This window comes from Tyto alba, unplaced genomic scaffold (assembly GCF_018691265.1).
Source record: "Tyto alba isolate M040663 unplaced genomic scaffold, T.alba_DEE_v4.0 Super-Scaffold_2, whole genome shotgun sequence".
NCBI classification, from domain to species: Eukaryota; Metazoa; Chordata; class Aves; order Strigiformes; family Tytonidae; genus Tyto; species Tyto alba.
In genome coordinates, this window is record NW_024881282.1 from 62,684,418 (window position 1) to 62,708,602 (window position 24,185).

General features: G+C 40.0%; 1 protein-coding gene across 1 annotated transcript in view; it reads left to right on the forward strand.

Moving 5' to 3' along the window:
- Nucleotides 1–386: 386 nt before the first annotated feature.
- TES (testin LIM domain protein) overlaps nucleotides 387–24,185 on the forward strand; it is a 28,478-nt gene continuing 4,679 nt past the window's right edge. Inside the window, exons 1-4 of the mRNA XM_032998787.2 lie at nucleotides 387–537; nucleotides 12,537–12,622; nucleotides 20,959–21,211; nucleotides 22,354–22,689. Of these exons, the coding sequence (XP_032854678.2) occupies nucleotides 511–537; nucleotides 12,537–12,622; nucleotides 20,959–21,211; nucleotides 22,354–22,689 (702 nt within the window). The 5' untranslated portion in view covers nucleotides 387–510. The remainder of the gene's footprint in view (nucleotides 538–12,536; nucleotides 12,623–20,958; nucleotides 21,212–22,353; nucleotides 22,690–24,185) is intronic.

Sequence of the window (24,185 nt, forward strand, 5' to 3'; positions counted from 1 at the left end):
CTCTCGCCTCCCCCTCCTACTTCTGTCAATAAATCACTTAAGTCCTATGTATACGTATATATATAGTTTGTTTTTTTTTTTTTTTTTCCCTCCTTTGGGAATCACCGCGTTTCCAGGGCGTCTGTACTGGAAGCTAAAATGCTGCGCCATCAAACGCCTTCCCCGTGACCTTCCCACCCCGCCAGGGATGACTCCAGAGCCGCGAGGGCGGGCGGGAAGGCGGGCGGGCCCCCGCCAGGCCCAGCTCCGCCGGCACCGGCACCGGCACCGGGCAGGGCGGGGCGGGGCGGGGCGGGGCAGGCGGCGGCGGCGGGTGATTGGCTGGCGGGCGGCGGGCGGCCGGGCGGGGATTGGCTGCCGCCCTGCCTTTGTTCGGCTGCAGCCACTGCCGCAGGGCAGCGGAAGTTTGAGCGCGGCGGCGGCGGCGGCGGCGGGTGTCACCTCGCCCCCGGCGTCGACGGCCAGGAACCGCCTCCATCCCATCCCACCCCGGCCCGGCCCGGCGGCAGCATGGACCTGGAGAGCAAAGTGAAAAAGGTAAGGTGGGGGCTGCCCGCCGGTTATCTGCGCCGGTCGGCGTGTGTCCCCCCCACACACACACCCCGGGGGCTCTGCTGGGGCCGGCGGAGCGGTGCGCCCCTCCCCTGCTCCTCCCGAGCCCCGTCTCAAAGGTTTGGGGAGCTGGGGGGGGGGGGGAGCTGCCTGCGGAATAACCTACAGCTGTCTCGCCGGCGAGCGGAACCAAAAACTCCTCCTCTGCTCCCGGCGCTAATTAAGACTCTGCAGTTTGTTCCCCAGGTAGCCGAGTGGGTACCCCTGCCCTGTCATGCAAATGAAAACACGCATCCCCTCCAAAAAAAAAACGTCCCCGAGATCTGATAGTTGTGTTCAGGTATAATGTGCAGGTGCGTGCGAAACATAAATTCGTGCAGCCCAAATGCTGTTTGTGGATATGCTGAAGATTAATTTCAGACCTTTGGTGAGACTCGCTCATTGCAAATAATGTGTTCTCAGCATTTGTGTGGATTATCCTCCTGAGACAGAAACTTGGGTTGGTTTGTGGGTTGTTAAAGGCATATTGGCTAGTTAGTTTGGAGTCAAACTGTCAATAAGTGAAGGATAAGTAACAGAAAGTGGGAGGTAACCAATTGCACTAAATCTGTTTCCAAAACTCCCTGTTTAAAACTTCATATGTAAAACTCACTTTGTGTGGAACACACCTTTAAATCTCTGGTTTTAGTGCTCTTGCAAATCAAATGCAGCACTTAAGCGATGACTTCTTTTAGTAAGAACTTCCTTATAGTATCTGTTACAATGCTATTTGATAAAGGCAGGTGGAACTTTGATTATGAACGTGGGTTAAAAGTGTACAGAACCCTCACTCAGATATGAAAACTAGTCTTTTGAAATGCGTGTTGTATGGACATGTATGGTTTGTGTTCCTGAATTGTTATATTTAAGTGTTTTGAGGTATGCGTATGCACTTTTGTGTATCCGCATGCTTTTCCAGGTTGCGGGCTAGAAACTGATACAGAAGTAGCTGTGCAGTGTAGAAGGCTACCTGCTAAGTTGAGGCTGAATCCTCGTGAAGCGGGTTTGCCTTGAGTTACAGCTTTCTCGTAGTGATGTTATGTTGTGATAATGTAACCTGGATGAGGGTCCTGGTTTTGGGAACTACATATCCCCCAGCCAATATTAGGCCATCTGTATGTAATGAAAACAAGCTTACTGAGTAGATTTGCTTGTATTTTCTAAGCACAACTTAAAACTTAAATTTGATTGTGTTACAGAGCTTGTTCACTGAAAGCTTTTTAAACTTCAGGAGGGGAGAGATGCATATTTGTGGAAGATGGAGCATTCGTATTCAGAATTTCTCCATCTAAAGAGAAAGTAAACATGTGCTGTGAAATAGTGATAAAATTCTCCACGCAAAGTGGACTCTTTGTTTGAGTGACCTTGTAGTTGCTGAACATCTGCTTTAAATTGCACTGTAATGGTTAGTTGTGTGCATTGTAAGTTTATTTGACTATTTTTGTCATATTCTTCTTTGGTCATCTTTTCTTCTTCATCAACTTCAAAAATTCTTCAAGACTTTTCTGGATGTGCTTAGACAGACGTGGAAGCTACTGCCACAAAAGAAACCAGAAAAGCTCTGTTTGTAGAAAGTAACTTATATTTTCTATTCTGTTCAGCTTTAGTATTAATACTGCTGAGAGGTGTTTATGATGTGAAGAACTTCATGTTTTCTCTGTTTCTACTATACGTATGTTTGGAAAACTGTGTCTGTTCTTCCTCTCTTCCCTCCCTTGTTCACATTTCCTTATCACCTCCTTTGTCTTGGGTGAAGCTCGTTTCCGGAGAGAACAGTCAAGGATCTGTGACAAGTCAGTGCAGGGAAAACTGGGAAGCTTTGCTATGTACCAGTGTGTTTGGTACTAAGTAATTCCCTTCTTTTTTGACTACTGATGTTTTCTTAATCAAAACTTTTTCAGATTTTGTACATTGGAATGAAAGAATAATAGTTCGCCTCAACCCTGCAATAGCTGCATGTCTTCAATCTCCATCCTTTAATTCCTATTCTCAACCTGTTTGCCTCCTTATCTTTTACTTCATTCTTTTTTTGCCAACTTCCCTCTTTCTTGAAAAGTGGAAGAATGTTCTGGAAAGTTTCCAGTCAAGTTTATCAAAATCAGTAAACTACTTGGCCTTTCAGAGAAACTTGTCTTGAGGTGGAGAGGTCCATGACAGATTTTTAGTCCATCAGCAGTAATGGGTTACTTCAACACATGTTGTGGGCTTCACCCCTGTCTTTGTCTCGTACCCTGAGCTGAAATAACTTGAGTTCTTGTACAAAATCTGCTTGCTACCTTATGTTAACTTTTTATTTGGTAGTGACTTGTATCTATTTACTGCCTGGCAAATGAAGGTAAATGTTAGGGACTAATGAATAGCTAACCTCCCTGTTGGGTGGGAAGTTCCAACAACACTAGGCATAAGAAAACAGGAATTGCCATGTTGTCCCCCAGGTAAGTTGCCATTCCCTTGCTCTTCTGAACTCAAAGTCTGAGTTTCGAAGTTCCATGTTCTGTAACCCTGGCATTCATCAGAGCATAGGGAAATGAATGCCCAGTGGAGCATCATGTGGCGTGGAAGCTCAGACATTCAGCTGATACTCCAGGAAGATTTATTTCCCTGCCCACAGCTGCTAATGTATAACTGCACAGGGTAGTATAATGGGATGTTTTCTGTTTCTAGAAAACTTGAGATGAACTGTCTAAGATTTCTCCAAATATCAGTAGTCCTTGAGTCCTTTCTTCAGTTGTGAGCTTCTGCATTGTCTCTTTGGAGAGCTGCTGTTGGCTTTCAAGGAACTGGTGCTGTACTGGAGGAAAACATGTATATGTATGTGAATAGTACATTCATACCATTGTCTGGTTTTGTATGAAGAGAAAACACGCTTCTGAACTGTCTCAGGAAAGTCTATTTTCACTGTTGATAACAGGTTTGGGTTTTTTCTCCACATTTAACAGTTATAGCACAGTTCATCTGACAGGAGTTGTTTCCTCTCCAGTACAAGACAACTAAGGCTCAAACAATCTACTCATCCTTCAGCAGAACTACTGTCCCACAGTTTCTAACCTATCCTTTTAGCAGTGACTAGCTTATATATTTACTGTCTTGTGAGAGAAAAGCAGCAGTCCTGTGTTAACATACCCTGCTTAACTGTTTGGCTGTGAGAAATCTAAGGACACCATTACTTCAGCTCAGACTTTTCATTTAACTTCTAGTTAGTTTGTTTGTGTGCTATAAAACTCATATTGCTGTCTTCGCAAGTGACTGGAGGAAGCAAGTCTACTGTGTAGCCGGATGTCTGTTTTAGTCTGAATCCCTGGGTTCTGGACAGCCTCAGTCTGCAGGAAATGCAAATTTCAGAATGAATTTTCAGCACTGAGAATATATGCAGAACAGATGTTATTACAGATACATGTATAACTGGTTTGTAGTCAGGTCACCGTGCTTCTTAGAGACATAGAATGACTGGCAAATGTCTAGGCAGTGAATAGTGTGGGGAAATACAGTTCCAAGACAGTCTGTTTAGCTACTATGTGAATACTAAGTGATACCTTACAGTCTGTTATAATTTCCCTTTAAAGGGGATGGGGAGTCTAAGGCTCACTGTACGGTTTTCTTTTTTCTCGGGAGGAATTGGATTTGCTCTTGCACTTGAGGATCGTGAAGATAGCTTTGTATATAAAACGAGATTGTACAACAGAGTTGAAGCCTAAAAACAGTAGCTCCAGCTTGAAAAGTACTTGTACAACAAACAGACTGCTATTTCTCCCAAATACAATATACACTGTGTTCTCAAACCTTGCTTTGAGGGTATGGGGAAAATAAAGATTGAATGCTTTTTGTTGAAGACTCTTTTAGAATAAAGTTCTGCTAGTCTGGATTCCTGCCCTGTCTGTCACCTCTGTGAACTTGGTAAAATGAATCAGTAGGTCACAGTCCTGCTGGCAGCATGGTCTCATGCTTCACTAGAGAAAATAAGAATCTGGCAGTGAGACTGTTCTGCATAAGCTTTCACAGTATAATACTTGCTTTACAGAAGGAACTTTGATTACGATGGAGAAGGGGCAGAGGAGTTTGGGGAGGAGATGCAATTTCTCCAGCGTGGAATGTCTGCATGGTTCTTTTTCTGTGGCATGAGACTTGGTTTGTTCCGTGGAAAGCCAAACACAGAGTGCTTTAGTCATTGTTAAGTCAACAGCTGTAATGCTCTTTGATAAATGAATGGTGAATCAAGTATGTATAGGAGCAAAGTCAACTTTTTTGTGTTTTGCAAAGCATGATTTAGTAATATCTGCTGGGTTACGCTTCCTGTTGAGGTCACTGTTTGTTTTGGTGTTACTACCATGGAAACCCAAGATAGAGTTTTTTTGCTGTTCCTCATGTGTGGTAAGATCAAGGAAATGCAGTTTTATTCATGAGTGAGTTGAACCTGCGAGAAGTATGAAAAGTGTGGAAATGAAACTACTTCAATTTTGTTAATAAGGAAACTGAGCAACTGCTTCCTGCATATGTTGTGGTGGGATATTTTTTTTTTTTTTTACCCCTCGAACTCTAAAAAAAAAATAAAATTATGTGAATTGTTTTCTGGAGCACCTGGCTGAATGCACACCCCTAGTTACTTTTTGTCCGATATGCCTGGATATCAACTTGACAAAGATGGCAAGGCTAAATTAAACTTTTTTTTTAAATTTTTCTTTCTGTGGGAAAAGTACTCCACAGGTGTTTGACCATAAAATATCATAAAAGGCCTGAATAGCAAGCCAAGAAACTCTATGAATGCAGGACTGCATGACTTCTAAGACCAGGTGAAACTTCCTTTGATATGGTGTAATTATAAGCGAAGTATTAAACAGTGAGATGGAAAATTAACTTTAAGTGACAGTATTCTGTCATTAAAGGCAAAAAGATTTGTTTCTACAAGTGTAACTGGAAAAAAATGTTTTTCCTTTCCTCAAAGTAAAAATAATAATAATAATGGTGAGTAGCAATTGTGAATGAACTTTCATTGGTAAAGCTTGCTTAAAAACACATTTCTCTTGCCTCAAGAAAGTATACTGAACATGTCTTGCAAATTAATGGTTTCCCTTGCAAATATAGTTTACAGGTGTGATGGGGTAGATACAATTTTTAAATACAGCACAGTATATATCTTTACACTTTACGATCTATTTTAGATAGATATGCATGTTTGATTTATATATATATATAACTAATATATAGATATATATGGGGGTTGGGTGTGTATATGCTTTCTATAGGGTGTATATGAAAAAAAAAAAAAAAACAAAACAAAACAAAAAAAAACAACACAAAACCATAACACATAATTTGTGCTAACATGCAGAATTGATGAGGTTCTTTTGGGTGCTGGAGACCAGCAGGAAGACTAGGGATGTTCAAATAAAGCTTGTAAGCTTGTCACACCCGTTATCCAGAGTCTTAGACTTGGTCAAATGAGTAGGTCAAGTGTTGAGGGAGTAAGGCAGCTTCTGTCATAACACTTCCAGATTATGCCAGATGTAACTGTACTCTGGTACTGCTGTATGTGTGTTTCTAGTCGTCTTGTTAGTTAAAGTCTGCCTAAGCCTTCCTTTGTTCCCCGTTTTCAGTCTGAGGTTGTCTAGCTGCAGCTTCTAAAAGCGCTGGCTGAAAAAAAGCATGCACTTTCCTGCATGACTAAAGATCCTAATTGAGTGCGTTGATTTCCAGGTCTGCTTCTGAAAACCTAATATTAGCAGATGCAACTGGGCAGGAGCACTGATGTTAAATCAAAATATTCCAAGTTCTGTGAAAATAACTCTGCAGCATTGGGTGATGGATAGTGCTCTGTTGGAGGTTTACAGACGGTGTTATAGTGCATGTCAGCTGCATTCAAACTTAGCTAGCATAATACTGGACTTTGTGAATAAACACCACTTGTTTTCTATCCAGCTGAGATGTTTAATAGCTATTAGTCTTTTGGCAGTAAACTGTGTAGCAGTTTCTTAAATATTTATGTTCTGAACTGTTTGATATTTAGTTGAAGACATCACAATAAAATAAATTCTTAGTACTTGTGTACTATCATAGACTGCTGCAGCTCCTTGATTTATTCTTCTGACTGTCCTGCCCGGATCATCTTTCAAATATTTTTCTTGGATGCAACCACTTTTTGGCATCCTTCTTTTTGTGCAAATGGATTTCCTTACCCAAGCTTCTACATCTTAATTCCAGTCAACTTTTCCCTAAATTGAAATGCATATTTAAAAAAAGCTAGGACAGACTTGCCATCAATCTTAATAGATATATTAAATAATAACGGAGTGGTTCATGGGATACTGCTTTTTACTACAGATTTTTTCTTTTTCTCTCTTCTTGCACAGTGTCTGTAGAAGTCTTATAAGAGCATTGTCCAGATATAAACATGTCTTTTGAGGCTTTTTTTCATTCTGGAATAATAAGAAATAACATAGCTCTTCTGTTTTTAAAGTTTTAAGTGCTGTAACCTATTTTAATTTCCAATTTGTTGTGTTTCCCTACTAGAGAAAACTTCTGCTGGTACAGAAGACAGTGATACAAGATCAGGTCTCGGCTATAAAGCATGCACAGCACATGAGATTTCTAATGTGTCTTGTTTTCGTAGTCTTTTTTTTTTGTATACTTGGCTTTACATTTACTTCTTTAGAAGTTCCTAAAGTACATTAGGATATGCTAGTAATCTGTTCTGTGGTGATACACAGGTGTTTTTCTTAAGCTTACATTGGAAATGGGAAACAGTATTACTTGATGTGGCCCCTCAAACATCCAAATGGATCAATAGTCAGGTAATCTTCAAGCCAGAAAATTCTTGGGATTTTATAGTAAATTCAAGAATAGTTTTAGCATGGATCTCCTCGCTTCTGCCCTTCGAGCACTCAAGGGCACAGGAGAAAGATCTGCAAAAAGGACCGTGAGGAGGTTTTAAGTCTATTCTGGGGCTCACTCTTAATTGTCACAGTCCACTAATGACAACTTTCTCACTGTATGGCCACATCCTTTCAAATTCTGGAGAGGTCTCAAACAGTGGAAGAAGGGCCTCTGATCTTCTGCAGAGGCTAAGTACTCTGGTATTGTCTCACTGTCTGTGTCAATGTGAAAGGTTAATACAGCTCACCTGTCTGGTGGTACAGGAGCGTCCTCAACAGGGAGGAAGGAAAATCAGCCAAAACCTGACTTAGCTGTGGTCTTTTGGTGAAACTGAGGAGGTAAGAGAAATCTTGTGCAAGGGAGACCTAGAAGTGTGGATTCTGCATTTTGTTTACTCTTTTGTTTTCTTATCGCTGCACCCCAGGGCCTCCTTTGTAAAGGGGCAGGATGGTCAGAGCAACCAGCTTTTGAGGGCTATATTTGTGCTGGGTGTGATGACTGTTAAATGATATCTATTAAAATAATTAAAGGCTTCCAGAGGAACTCTGTCAGGATACTCTATTGTTTGTGCCCTGCTGCTTAGTGGAAGGGAATAGAAAAGACAGAATTGGATTCTAGTCACTGTACAGTGATAATATTGAGAGAGAGTGGGCAGAAGTTGCAATGTGAGAAATTCTAACTAAACATGCAGGTTTGCTTTCCTATGTGTGGTCCAATGTTGTAACGGGCTGTTGAATCTGTATCTGGACAACGCCCTGGGCAAATAGGATTTTGTTGTACTAGCTCTTTGTGGGCAATTGAGTGACCTACAGAGAGCCCTTTCAACTGAAAATAATCTATGCTTATTAAAAGCAAGTACAGGCAAGCTTTAAAAACTTCTGCTCTGACTTATGTTTTAATTCATCTAAGGTTCCTTAGGGCTTATCTTTGTTTTTCCTGTAACTGTCAATAATAATCTTCAGTTCTGTGACATTGTACTTTTTTAACTATTAACTACTTTTTTTTTTTACCAGTACTGTGAGCTGTGGCACAGTTTGTTCGACATAGGAACAAATTTATCCATATTTTACCACATAAGAGAAACAATAGCTGACAAAATACAGTTGCATTCATATTGGCCATCTATCTCTACATTCAGAATCTATTTGCATCCTTGGTTTATTTTTTTCATACCATCCCATGTGGGGAGATGTCTTGTCTTGTCTGATGGTCTCTGAAATCTCCTGTATTTACAGGAATAAAAATTCTGAAATTATTATTTTAAAATTGCACTGAAGCAGGACTTCAGCATTTACTGTCAGGTTTAAATTAGTAGGAGGGGAAAATAGGATTTTTTGGGGCTTCTCTCCTTGGTCATGTTCAGTAAACTTAATAATAAACTCTTCTGATAAGCCAGGCTTAAACTATTTTATAACAACTGCTGTGTTTCTCTTACACATGTGAACAAAGTATTAGACACTTGAATGGGACCATTTGGGTTTTTAAGATGACGGCTTCTATGCATGGTTCCTTCATGTAAAGACAGCCAACTTTTGACACCGGATTCCAGTCTGAATGGAAACAGGGCAGTCTTTCACTAATTTTAACTTAGCTGTAACCATTTAAAATTCTTTGCCCTTGAGGACTATTTAATATTGAAAGCAGCATGCAGTAGATCTCAATAATATTTATATCATCTTCTGTACTCAGACTATTTAAATCTGTATTGGGTATGTTAGTAATACCAGATGGTTTTGGATAGCTTTTGCTGTAAAACGAAAATTAATGGGAATAGACAGGCAGGAACCTTCTTCTGGCAGTATTTCAGCTGACCTATCTGTGCCATTTCTCCCATAACTCCATTTATGGGGAAGATGGATTCCCTCCTGTTCTCAGGCATACATTCCCGCTCCAGTGTGTGCTCAGCCTGCTCTGCATCTCGTTGCTCCAGCACGGGCTGGCCATGTCCTTCCGAAGGCATGGGGAATAGATGTAGGCAGCAGCAGTGAAGGAGCACACTGAAGCTTTAGGCTCTCTGAATTGCCCAAATTAGAGCAGAATCAGCTGCTGGAGTCACTTCTGAGGCAGCTGCTTCCTTACCACGGAAGGAGGTGTTACAGGACTATGGAGAAATATTCAATGTTCACTGACTTTTAGATAGTCAAACTCAAAAGCACTGTGTGCTATTGTTATTTTATATCTTTATGTTTGGCAACCAGCCACACAGTTTCTCTGTTAGAACAAAGGCACCTGAAATCATGTCTCATTTAGTTCTCCCTGTGCCCTTTAGTTTCGAGCTAAACCTATGGTCACCATAATGACCAGACTTTGTGTATAGAAATGTCATTCTCTTCCTCCTGTTTCACAGCGAACTGAGAAATACATTTGAAAACCAAGTCTATCCTATAAGCTAATTCAGTTTATTTGTCTCAAGCTGCATAAGCATTTACGTAATGTTATACTCATTATTACTGGGGAGGGCATGTGGAATCCTGTATTTCTGAAGCACTCTGTGCTGAGACCACTAGTTGTGAAGATGGGAGTAGGCTGACTGGTTGTTGTCTGTTTAGTCTGGAGAGGGAGTATGTTTTGGGTGGGGCATTTAGACAGCATATACTTCCTCCTCTTAATTTGCTTCTGGAAAGGTAATTTTAGCTTAAACGCTTAAATGTTAGGAGGCTTGGAAATTATATTAAAAAATTGCAAGAACCATTTTCATACTTGCATTTGAGATTCTGTTTCAGGAACTAGTGAAATGTTAAGGCAGTTTCTCTGTGTACTGTACAATAGTGCTCTATACACAAGTGATTCTAGGTTTCTAAACCTTCTAACTGCAACACTGATAAAACTATAGTTATTCCTCTTTCTTCCTCTTCCCCTCTTTTTAAAGGAGGGGAGAGTCCAGGCATGTGAAGTAATACCAGTTTGTAGCTGAAGTAGCAGTGAGAATGTGTTAATGTTGGCTTTGCTTTTTTTTTGGTGGTGGTGGTTTTTGTTCATTTAGGGCAGTGCAAGCACATTTTCAGTTGTAACAGCTTTTTAGGGAGGATGACTTTAAAAACCAACACGGGGGGGGGGGGGGGGGGGGGGGAACACAAACAGAAACCAACCTGTCCTGGAAAAAAAAAAAAAAAAAAGCACAATTGTTTTGTATTGCATTAGCTTCCTCTTTCTCTTTAGAGAACATCCTGGACAACATTTTGTTCTCTTCATGTGTGATTTGACAAGAGTCCTCAGTTGGTTTCTGATGTGCGGTGTGTGTATGGTGGGGCTCTGGATTCCAAATGAGAAGACCCTTGTAAACACCTGTCTTCAGTGGAGGTTAACTTTTATTAACCCATTAGATTTATATATTAAACATAAACAAAAATCTAGTTGATGAAAGAAAGCTTAATCTTTGAAGTTATTTAGGTGTCTATTAGTCTGGCTTCAGGGTAGTGCCTATAGCATGTGAACTTGAGTCGTTAGGCTGATAAAGATGTCACCAAGATCACAACAGGCTTGTATTTCTTCTTGCAGATAAGAAAGGAAGAAATACTTCCATGTCCATCTGTGCAGTTGTAAGCAGCAGTTTAATAGCAGCCAAAGTATCTCTTCTCTCTAAATAGACCATAATCTGCAGGGAAACTGTAATTTCCTCAGGGATGTCTAATGACTGTGGAGGCAGTGATCCTTCAAATTATAAAATAGCTGAAAACTTCATCTCCCCTACACCTTGTGTGTTCTGTGTTCAGCAAGTAGATTGTGAATAATGTGTTCCTTCATTTTGGACAGAAACAAGTTGAAAGTTGAACTGTTTATGTCCTTGCATGTACAACAGTAATATGACTTCTCAGTAAATTGCAAACTTGTTAATAATAAAACTGTATTGCTGCAGCTAATTAAACCTGGCATTGTATTATTGTTTCCAGAGCTAAGATTAGTACCAGAACTTGTCAGCTCTAGCTCACTTACCATTCATGGTAAAAAACAACCTACAGGTGAGCTGTCTCCCTCCTGATGACCATGGCTCCCACTGCCTCTACGCACAGCTAACTGGGACTGCTCCTCGTGCTGCTGGAGCAGTGGGTGGTAATGCGGGGATGGGTTCCCCTCTGCATCTTGGGCATGAGCCTGCACAGCCAACTGTGGCCGCAGTTCCATGGTCCTTCATCTGTCTGATTTAAGAGCAACGTTCCCCAAAGGTTTAGAGATCTGGAGTGAAGCATTTCAAATTTGCTGTGTTATATGAATGCTTATGTTATGGTGCTTGGTCTCCCTTATTCACCTCAAACTTCCAGTGGCTGTGACTCAGTTAAATTTGCTCTTTAGTTGATATTGTGTGAATACCTAGCCTTTACTCTGTGCTGGGTTTTTTTATATTCTTTCATATTTCCTCTGCATTATGAATTGGTTGTCTGTCCTTTTAATCTTTTTAGTGAAACCCTTAGCGTATCATTTATAATCACTGCTTTTTCTAACTGTACTGTTTTAATTCCTTCTCGGAAAGTAAGCTGCTGTAAGTCCAGCAAAGGGTGTGTTCTGCTCTCAATCACTATAAGAGCAGTCTCAAATATACTTGGGAATATGCGACTAGGCATTTAGGAATAAAGAAAACATCTATCAGATGCCCAGGTTAGAGCATGTAAGTGTGGGATCTGTTTATTTCTTGATCTTCTATATTTTACCAAGTTGTATACTGCAAATCACTTTGTCCTGACAGCTGGGTTAAATGTCCTTTTACTTTAGGTCTTTATAGCCTTGCTCGCTGTGGTTTCACAGCCACAGACCTAAGGAAGGGTTGCAAAGAATCTTCTTCCCTTGTGTGAAGCTTTCAGAGCAAGCTGGGCTGGGGAGAAAAGCCACCAGAAAAATACTTGCCTTTGGCTAAGGCTAACTTTCTGCCTGCTAGCTCAGTCTTATGAACAGGCTTGTGTAAACACTGTCACTTAGGAACAGTAGAAAGGTGGGTGGACCCCAAAATACTGTTCTGATGTCACTGTAGTCAAATGCTTAATCTTTCGCTTTAGTCGTGGATTGCAGATGATAAAGGCAGCAGTAAGGTCATTCGTGCTGTGTATTTCTTGAAGCTGACTGTAGTTATCTTGTTCTGTACACAGATGGGCTTAGGCCATGAGCAAGGATTTGGTGCCCCCTGCTTAAAATGCAAGGATAAGTGTGAAGGATTTGAGCTTCATTTCTGGAGGTAAGTGACACTGGATGTCTCTTAAGCTGTGACTCAGCACTGCAGATCTTGGCACATGTATGCAAATGTGTAAGTAACTGCTTTTGTTCTGTTTAAATCAAGCTATTCAGATGCTTTAAAGAAGCTGTGTCTAGGTTCAGGGCCAGGGCGTCTCAACTGGTTTACAAGAGTATTTAAGTATGTACTCCTTTACGAACATACATTTTGTCTTCACTGAAGTCAATGGTAGTACTTCTACTAAAGCATTTGCTTTAGCTTAACAAATGGTTGAAATAGGTTTGTAAAATCATCTCTGTCCCTACACTGAGAGAGATGACAGGGAGGAAGTATGCCTTATCTCTGTAATAAAATGTTTTCTCTACTCCAGACCAAATATGTAAGCTTTGATCCAAGATTTTAGGTAAAATTATATTATCTATGTTGAAAAGATGTTGGAACTTTGTATACATCTACAAATGACTTAGAGTGGGAAGATAATATCATAATTCAAATAAATTAGTACTTGGCCTTAGATGATGCACTGTTCCTAAACCGGTAAGAGTTGATGATAGTAGCAGTAAATAGTCTATGCTGTGTCTATACCATTACTTCTGCAGAAACTTTGTATTCCATTAAAACCTTTCTTCATTTACTGAAACAAGGTGTATATATGTATATTAATGTATATACCTAGCTAGCCCGGTTCACTAATTATACTGGGTGTGCTTTAAGATGTAGCTTAGTGATTCTGATTTAAAAAAAAATAAAATCTTTTTCAAAGCAAACAGCATGGAAACAATATAAAAATAATTGTTACTAGCATACGCTAACAATGAAAACTATTACATTTCACCAGTGATGTTTAGCTGTTCATAACTGTATCTGCAGTGAGGTTTTATTTTATGGGGTTTCTTCAAGGTAGTCTTTACATCCCAGCCATAGTGACATCAGGTACAGATAAGGCCTACTGGCCTTTACGTCTTTGTCCAAGTATTTGACTGCATCTGGGACTCGGTTCAGAAAATAACCAAACAGACCACAGCAAAAACTTGCTATAGGCTGATGAGGATACAGCTTCTTGGTTACGTATTTATAATATCTAGCTATAGAAGCAACTTACAAAAAATGACATGGAGCAAGAAGTGGTAATACACTAATAAACAAACATGATCATCCAGAGATAAAAGAAAGGGTTAATTTATGGAAAGACTTTTTCAGTACACAGTCACTGAGGGGACTTGTGTAGAGGTACTAGTAAAGTAAAATGGAACACAGTTAATGTATGTAGGTAATTCAATAAAATGGAAAAAAAAAAGTAGGAGTAGATAGTGTTGTTTATCCATAGTTAGATGAGAAATTATGTCACTTCCTACGTGAAAGCTCTTTGTTCATAGGCAGTGTGATAGGTGGCGAAATCACAAGTGGGTGAGAAAAAAAAATTAGCTAACTTTTTCTCAACTCTTCCTTTTTGTCCTCTTTTTAGTTCCCATTGTTAGACCTTGTAATTCCTAGTTTCTTCTTTAACGGGAAAGAATTTTGGGATAAAAAGAAAGAAAATGTCTGAAGTGATTTAGTCACATAATAGCATGATTACCAGGTTAGAATGTGTCTGCTTCTGTGTGTGTATCTGGAGGGGGTTTTTGTGTGTCTGTCTTTATACACATTTCACTATGCTCCCGTGGTTAGGGCTTGTTGTGACAGGTCCTGAATATATAGCTTGTCAGAGCCCTGTCTCTCCTAGAAAGCAAGAGCTTGTAGACAGCAGTGGATTAAAGAGCAAGTAAGAAAAACACATAAAACCGGTGACTGTTTAGTTAAGATTAAGATTTAATTTGGAAACTGAATCTTATATAGGATAGACCAGGTAAATAAGGTGGCTGGAAGTAGTCTGAGAAGCATCATTTAGGTGTCAGACAAATATGGCACACACCTCTGAAATGGTTGAAAAATTAGTCATTGAGGCAATTTGGGAATGGGTTAGAAAATAGCTCTTTCTCCAGCAGAGCTGCTATGGGGGACTGTAAGGGTGTGAATCTGAAGTCTGAAATCAGTGTTGTGTAAACAGTTTTCAAAGGAAAAAAATATATTAATGTACTTTGCATGATGCAGAGATTTTTGGATTCCGCAACTTGAACAGAAAGGAATAGATCCCAAATACCTGTTCACTTAGTTATGTTAGCCCTAAAATCTGAAAGGATTTTAAGTAGAAGCAAACTGTAGCACAAGTGGACAGAATATTGTCTTTATAACATGAATGATCAAAATCAATTCAACTTCAATCACTGATTTCACTATTGCTCATCTGTAAAAGACAAGTGTTGATGTAGGGATTGTAGTTAGAGAAACTGTTACATGTTCCAGGGAAGAGTAACTGTGGTGGGTTGACCCCAGCCAGCAGCCAAGCACCCACACAGCAGGGTGGGAGAGTGAAGAGGAAGAACAAATGTGACAAAAACTCGTCGGTTGAAATAAAGTCAGTTTAATAGATGAAGGAAGGTACAGGTGGAAGGGGTGGGGGAGCAAGGGATGCAAAGGTGGTCACTTGCCACCTCCCACCAGCAGACCAATGCCCAGCCAGTCTTCAAGCAGTGTCTACTTTGGAAGTCGGAAACCCTGCTTCCTTCATCCTATACCCAGTCTTATTCCTGAGCGTGACATTATATAGTATGGAGTACCCCTCTGGCCAATTTGAGACAGCTGTGCCCCCCTCCCAGCTTCATGCCCACCCCCAGCTTACTTGCCGAGGTGGGGGCAGAGTCCAAGAAAGGGGAAGCCTTGACGCTGTCAGAAGCGCTCAGCAATAGCAAGTGCTACCAAGACGGTTTCAGCCACAGACCCGCGGTGCAGCACCGTACAGGAGCCGGGACCCGGCAGGGTGAGCGAGGCAGCGGTTGTGTTTGCAGGCTGCAGCCCTTGCTGTGGCCTGTGTGAGGGTGACGCTGCCCTCTCCTGGGGGGAGCTGAGGAGCTTGGGCAGAGCACGTAATTCTTCATCTGATACATGAAAACTCCAGTGTACCTCAAAGGCCTAACATGTCGTTTCTTTCTGTATTTCTGTACAAAAAAGCCGGAATTCTGCCTTTAGGGACTCAGATTGGAAAGTGCACAAAAAAACCCCCCAAACCCAATTATATCTATATAGTAGCTGTTTTTTACACGGTTGCTACACATTTCTTCTCTATACTGGGAGCATTTGGAAAATGCCCCTTCTAGGGTGGCAAGTGATCTTTAAGTACTTCATGCTATAATTCTTGGCACAGTGTGTGTGATGGTTATATTGGTGCAGAACTGTTAATTTAGGCTAGTATAGAAATGGTGGTAAACAAAGCCCTTAGTAAAATTTGTTCCTGAATTTTGAAGTTCTGAAAGCCTCGGTGTTGTGAGCTGAACACAAAATAAATATGAGCCACAGTCTACAATGGAAGCTGAACAGTGACCAATTACCTGCTTTATTTTGGTGTGTTAATAGCTTTTTGCTTTTAAAATTGTCCTCAGATTCATGCTTCTCTCCAAGTGTAGCAGCAGCAGTGGGCAGGGTCTTCTCAGTTCAGGTGTTAGACTTCTTCCAGGCTGCAGAATGGCCCCCACGAGATTAGGAGGCCAGGTTGGCTGTCAGAGATGTTTGCTGCTCCCATACACATTTGCTCTTTGGGAATATGTTTCCCACTAGAGGGAAGTGTGGGACAGGAGTCGGAAGATGCTAACAGCAGGAGGGAAGGTTCTGATTTATCTTGGTCATGTATATACCAGAAAGTGATAATTGTCTCCAGTGCAGCTTGCCAAGGTATTAAAAAGCTTCTGGAGACAAGAATCTTAAGCTTGGAAATGACCTCTTTCAGCATCTGGCTTCTCTGCACACAATCCCTGGGAGGCAGGGAGAGCTTTAAGTTGGCTTTAACATTTTCTGATACTACAGCTGACAGGCAAGTACTGAGACACAGTTCAAAATATTTGCAGTTACTATAGCTGCATTAATAGCAAGAAATATAACAGAAGGAATTGTAGCAAGCTGTAGTTTTCCCGTGTGGAGGACACAAGCCTCAGGACTTAACAGGTATTTGTTGAGAGCGGCTGTGTGCTTGCAACTGCTGCCTCCTGTCACTAGGAGCCACTGCAAAGCCAGTGTAGGAAGGGTAATGATCCGACTTCATTTTTCCTCTCCATACACCTACACCAAAACATGGAAAAGTAGGAGGATGGTTGACATTTGTTTTTGGAGAAGGAACTGTGGAAGTCTTTGATCTTTGCTGTTAGACATCCAGGACACAGGAATTCACCAGCTTGAAAGAGAGCGTGGGATCTGTTTACCTTCCTCCTTCATTCTACCTACCCGAGAAGCAAGGCACACTCTACTAGATCTGACTTTTACAGCAATGTGCAACTTTTAATTCCACAAATTTTGCAGTTTCCTCCTTATCTTCCCTGTTTGCATGGGAAAAGATTCCAAAATTGCTGAATTTTGACTGGAAGAACATTGCCCTCCATTGCTGAAATCCTGAGATCTGTGAACATATAACCAGGGGTCTCTAATACCCCCCCTTCAGTAGAGAACTTGCTGAATGCCCTCAAATGAAGGGAGAATCTTTTTAACAATGCAGATAGAACAAGAAATTCTCACTGCCCGTTGTCTTGATAGAGTCAAAGGGTATAAAGTTAAGTTTGTGCATATACTTGTGTGTGTGTGTGTGTGTGTGTGTGTGTGTGTGTATATATGTATATATATATATATATATATATATATATATATATATATATATATATATAATATCTGTGTGTGTGTTTGTATAAATAATAGCGACTGGTTTTCCTGGCACATGTGTTTGCTTTAACACCAAAAATAAAAATGAGGTATCAGCTATCAGACAGACTTGTGAAGTATAAGTTTGAAGTAATGGAACAGGGTTGCTTCAGTAAGATAGCTGCATTGTAGTCAAACAAATGAGGAGCCAACCTATTCAAAGTAGAAGTAATTGACCATATCCCTTCAGGAGAAGGGACAGTGACTAAAGGACAGGACTGATGTGACAACTTAGTGAAGGAAGGTATGACTAAATTGTAAACAGTACTATGCAGGAAGAGGTGTGTGTGTGTGTAAATGTCAACTGGCTATCTTTTAGGGCTGGAAATTATTCAAGAAAATGGATCATAAATCGGGACAGGAAACCTTTTTTTGGCTGTTAGTGTACAGACATCTTCATGTGGCTGGGATCCAGGGGAGCCTTAGGGAGCAGGGGAAATGGCAACAGCCTGGGGGATTTTTCTTCTGTTTACTGAGATCGGATGACATGGGTTGTGACTCAGCATTTTTCACATTCTCTCTCTGTATTGCTTTCTCCTGCATTTGGAGTCTTAATTATCCACAACTCTAACGTCAGGGCAGCTACATCTGTAAGTTTGCAACATAGACCCTGTAACAGCTTCTTGCAAACTTTGTGTAGGCAAAGAGCTATTCACTTAATCTTGAAAGAACAAGGAGATAATGTTAGACTGAAATGTATACAGTCAAATTCTTTAAGTCTGGGGTGGGGGGAGATTCGTGAGTATCTCATTCTTGTTCAATGCAAGTATAAGACACAGTAGTTCTATGCTGGTTTTCGCAGTGGGACCCAGGAAGGACCTGAGGACCTTGAGGACAAGTAGTATGCTTTCATTTCTTTGCAACTATCTGTTTATCAGGACAACAGAAAATCTCTCACAGATACTGAAATTAGTGAAACTTGTTAAGCCCTCAAGGTGGGACTGAGGAGGATAAAAGCAATTGAGTCAGGGGTGTTGTAGATGGAAACAGAAACATGATCTTAAAGCCGTTCTGGATTCTGAGAGAATAATACTAAAAAACAGACGTGTAATTTCATAATGTAACATGAGCAAAAATAAGATGCCTTCGTGGCTTATCTTGTGCTTGTGAAAGTCTCAGGGGAAGAATTCCCCTACAGTTTGTTGGGGATGGTCTGGTCTTTGCAGGCTGCTTCACTGTAGTTGTGAAGAGTGGGGAGAAAATGGAATGTTGTACAGAATGAGGAGAGCTGCACAAACTGTCACACTGCTGTTGTGACAGTTTGTGACACAGGTGCTACAACAGCATGAATTGTTCTTACTGAGTTCTGCTTTGCAAGCAGAGCAGTTCTGGACATCAAGACTATACTTTACTCGCATGAGTTTGTTCAGGTTACTTGAGAATGTCTGTTCATTCACCAACATAATTAGAACACATATTGTCAAGAGGCAAGACTAAAACTGGAGCTTTTTGCTAATATGTTGAAAAAGTGAAATTAATACCTGGTAAACTGTTGTTCAAATGGACGAACTGCTTGAATTCAAGTTCATGGTTTGCTTTGAGGCATATAGCTGCATGATGATAATGATGATGTAATAATGAACTAAACATACAAAAAGTGAGATCTAATTCCATGACCCCATATTAGATCTCAAGGAAGACATGATTTGAGAGTTGGCAATAAAGTACAAACACATGCATGCCTTAAAAAGTGAGCAAAGTGAATATAAATTGCTTTTATTAGTATATTAGTATATAAATAGTCTCTAAATAATTAGCTAGGTAAAGGACTCATAGACTGACGCTGAAGATCTTGCAGAATATTGTTGTGAGAGCTTGAGATGCATAGTACAGCATTTAGGCTTAATGGGCAATGCTAGTTCAGGCTTGAATGTTTTGGTAAACTGGGAGATTGCAAAGTGCTTAGTGTTTCGGTATTCAGATAAGTATCAGCTTTGAAATTCTGTCCATTTTTCCTGTTGTGGAAATGAGTTGGAAGTCATGCAAGCTGTCAGACAGCCTACACTTCAATTACTGATCTCTTTAGATTTTTGCATTGCAAAGCAGAGTCTGTTCTAATTAACATTCTTATTTTGCTCATTATTTTTAGAGTGGAGCGGTTCATTTGTGTTACAGAGTTAGCTCTTTTTATTTGGAGTGGGCTTCATGACTTAGGTTACCATAACTTACAGTCACTGTATAATCATATGACCAGGGCATCATACATCACACACTGAAATGATAGTACCCCACATCATAAACTGGTGTGCACATGTAGTGTATATCGTTGGAGCTGGCTATGCATGACTTCACATGACCAGTTATGTGCAGGTCTTCCTTCTTTCTTCCTTTCCCATCACCTGGCCTGCTGTAGTCATGACATGTCCTTGTGTATCTGTTAAATACCATTGCCTTCAAGACTTTAGAAAGCAAGATGTAGAACAGGTCAGTGGGCTTTGACAAGCAGGGTTGAGAAGTGTTTTATAGGTAGTAGTTTTATGCTCTTTGCTATATGAAGAATAAATAATGGGGTAAAATATTACTCATTCCTCTTCAAACTCCAGAGATCCAGAAGGTTGATCTGTTTTCTTGGGCTATAATAACCTTTAGTTAACATCCAGCTTTGCCAGTTTTCATATACTGTCGCAGACTCCTTTGAACTGAAGCTCTGGGAAAGTGATTAATAAAATAGCAAAGCAGCTTGTCTAATCCAAGGTTCTGCTTATTATATGTGAATTGTTTAATTATGCTTAAGGTAATAAATTGCTATCTAATATCCCTTAATCAAATGAGTTCAAATGTGTTGGATATGAAGAAATACCATTTATATCTAAGTAAAGCCTTCTACCTTTTAAGGATGTTATCTGTGAAAATTTTCTGTACAGCATGTGCCAGAGTACATCTGACTTGATTCAGAGCTGTTTGGAAGGCTTTGTCCATATAAGCCTTTTACTTTTCTTTCATCTTCTTTTAAATGCTGAACTTTGAACAGAACTTGGTGCAGTTACACTGTATATATGGCTGTGTGTGTGTTTTGTTTTTTTTTTTTCCTTTCTAGGAAATACTTGTTTCCACTTGATAGCAACGCTGTGATAAGCAAATATTGTGGATACACAAATCCATATGAAGAAAAAATAGTGTGTGTAATTTTGAGTGTATAAAGAGAACCTGAAAAAACAAAAGCCCAAGTAAATGCACAATGTTGATGCATGTAAATTAACTTATGGGTGACTACCCATAATAAATCTGGTAGTTTGGGTGATAATGGACATGTATGTGTGTGATCAGTACTGAGATGTAACCAAAGGAGTGATACAGCATCATATTCAAAATGCATTAGTTTAGGTGACTGCCATCTATCTGACCACAAACTCGGTGAACAAAGAATGTAAATAATACAACAGGAGAAATAAAGAATATTCTCAAGAGGTGTTTGACATATTGCAGGATAACTTGTATATTCCCTAATCAAAGCACTGAAAACATGGGTTTGCATTCCCAGTGATGTTATTACAATGCACACAGCTGGTGTGAGATGTAATTTTCAGCTGTAACTTTGTCATTGTTCCCATAAATCTCAGAAAAATATGCCGCAACTGCAAATGTGGCCAGGAAGAGCATGATGTCCTCACAAGCAATGAGGAAGATCGGAAGGTGGGGAAACTCTTTGAAGATACAAAATACACAACCCTTATTGCAAAGTTGAAGAATGATGGCATTCCCATGTATAAACGCAATGTAATGATACTGACGAATCCAGTGCCAGCCAAGAAGAACATATCCATCAATACTGTGACATATGAGTGGGCTCCTCCTGTTCAGAATCAGACACTTGTAAGTCCAACTCAGATTTTCTTCATGTTCAAGGCAGGAGTTGATGGGAGATAAAGAAGTAGAGCTTTACTGGAAGGATAAATTTGCTTCCTGTGGTCATCTTTTCTTTCTCCTCAGAACTGAAAATATGATGTCTGTTTAATGAGTTTTGCCTCTGTCATCTTGCAGATACAGATGCTTGTCTACGGTATTTCTTGAACTGGGGAGATGAAGTGGGTTTTAATACATAGGATTAATCATTATCTGCTAAGTCTCTGGAGAATTAGTGAACTCCAAAAATTTGCATGGAGTGTGGGCTTAAAAGAAAACCAAAAAACAAACAAACAAAAAACCCCCACCGAACAACCCCACAACAATTTATGTCATTGAGCGTTCGCCTTAACTTTAAACAGTCTCGCATATAGCTTTTACTGTATATGGTAAGAACAAGGTCAGTGTTGACATCTAAAAGAGAAACTGCCTTCCCGTATGTTTTCAGCTAAAGTAGATGAGATGGTAGATAGCCTTCTGAGGATTTTGCTTCACTTTTCAAACTTTGATTGATAATTTTCTGTACTTCAGTGTTGTGTGATCCATGCTAGAATTATGTTATCTCTGACCTACTTCTCAAAATATCCTTTTTCAGTGAATTAATCAAAACCTTTTGCATCTAAGTCCACTGTTACTTAACATTTAGTTATCACTTTGATTTTTAGGCTTGCCCTTGCTTCATTAAAACTAGAGCTTTTTACCTTTATTTACCTGAAATTATTTCTGCACTGGGCTGTGTGTCCCAGGCAGACTATTTCAGCTACTTCTTTTTAAAGCTGTACTGATGGTCAGTAGTTTTTAGATAGCTTTGAAGGGACAAGGTGCTGTGTAAATGTTATTTACTCTGAGAGGTAATAACTCTAATTCTGCATGTTGTAAAAGGCTTAAAAAGAAACCTGTCTCTTACTCTGGGAAGAAGCTAATTAATGCATCTGTTGTATTTTATCTCCATCTACTGTGTCTCGGAAGCTCAATGTTTATGGCAAGAACCTTGTTTCTGACAAAATTAGACTGTCGCTAACAACAGTAGAGATGATTTTAGTTGTGTGTTTGCTTAAAGGGATGGGTCTATATTTGAAGTGGCATCTGATATCTAATTCTTCTTGGTTCAGGCTAGACAGTATATGCAGATGCTACCAAAGGAGAAGCAGCCTGTTGCTGGCTCGGAAGGCGCACAGTACAGGAAGAAGCAGTTGGCTAAGCAGCTGCCTGCTCATGATCAGGATCCTTCAAAATGCCACGAGCTCTCCCCCAATGAAGTTAAGCAGATGGAACAATTTGTGAAGAAGTACAAAAACGAGGCGCTTGGTGTAGGAGATGTCAAGCTCCCTGGTGAGGTGGAAATGAGAGCTACTGAGAAGAATAGTTTGAACAATGGTGACAGAGGCACTTCAGCTGCTGTAGGAGCGATGGAGGACAAGTCACCAGATCGAAAGGCATCTCAGTATGTAAGTATAAGAAAGGAAAGATAAACCAAGAAGGTGTATTACCATCAGAGTGCTCTCTTTGGTTGTTTTAACCCAATTAACTTGTTTTGTTAACTTGGAATAGTGAAAATCTGGGAAGGGAAAGAAAGAAGGGGAACTGGAAAACGTTGTGAATGTCTGCACAGAACCCTGGTTTCTGACCATATTTAGTGCCTTGCAGCAAATAACTTCCTAGGCAACCTTTTCATCCTAGTTGCAAAAACATGTTAGCTTGGAAATCTAGTATAGCAGGGTGGCTTTTACAGAATAATAATCAAGAAACTTGTGTAGTCTTACAGACTAATTGCTACATTTTTCTCCTCTTGAAGAGTTCAATTTAATTTTAGAAGCCTGTTTCCTCGTCTTTCTTGGAAGAGCACCAAAATTACCCACTTAACAAATTGTATTTAAAATTAAATGAAACTAAGAAACAATGAAGTAACACCTCTCCCTCCCTTGTCCAACAAGCCAAGCTGTATAACAGCTGTTTTGACTAGCCTTCTTTTCATATTCAGATCTATTTTTTGATCTATTTTTTTAATTTGGCATCTGATTTCTGCCTTATAATAGCTCAACAAGAAATAAGGTATGTAAAATTACCCAGTTTTCATTTATATTTATAAAACTATAGGCTTAATAAAGTATTTCTGATGTAACTTGCTGACCTCTGATGTGCATGTGTCTGCTACCAATTCTGAATACAAACAGGAAGATAGACCTTCACTTCAGAATGGCCAAAGCTCCTGTAACTCGATTTCCAGAAATGTTGCTATTAAGTATGAATCACAAAAATTATTTGTCTCCAAGTTACTTACAGAAAATGACTATAAAAGTTCTATATGGAGATAAAAGTTAACATGGTTGTAGAATATGGCTTTCAGTGTTATTGTGGAGGGTGGTGTGCTTTTTTGGTGCGTTTTTGTTGTTGGTCATGTTTTAAACTGACACAGTATATTACTTACAGTGTAATGCATATGGAATATAAAATTAACAAGGTTTAGCTTCTAACATGGACACTTCCTTTAACTGGCCATATGCTGTGCCATTTGGTTACCTGTATCTACTTTCTAAAATTAATTATTCAGTTATTTTTGCCATTATCTTGTCACGGCGATCCTGAGATACTAAAAAGTTATTTTATCGTGGCTTGATTAGGTTGCTGTCATTTTGTCTTAACTCAGCCTCTCCTGCTGTGTTACTTTAGTTTCACCACAGCAATTCTTTGCTTATCTCCTCAAAGACCTACAGAAATACAGACCTTGCATTGTACCCTGCTGGCCAACTGGCTTGGACTGCCTCCTGCCCTTGGCGTGATGTACTCTGTCCTCTTGAGTAATTGTATCAAAAGATGCTTCATTTTTACACTACATTTATTTATCACTTCTAAATTTTTCTTACTCAAACACCTGAGTGTACCACCTACTGTTCAGGCCAGGCATATCTCATCACTGTTGGCAGTGATTTAGAAGGAGGCTTGG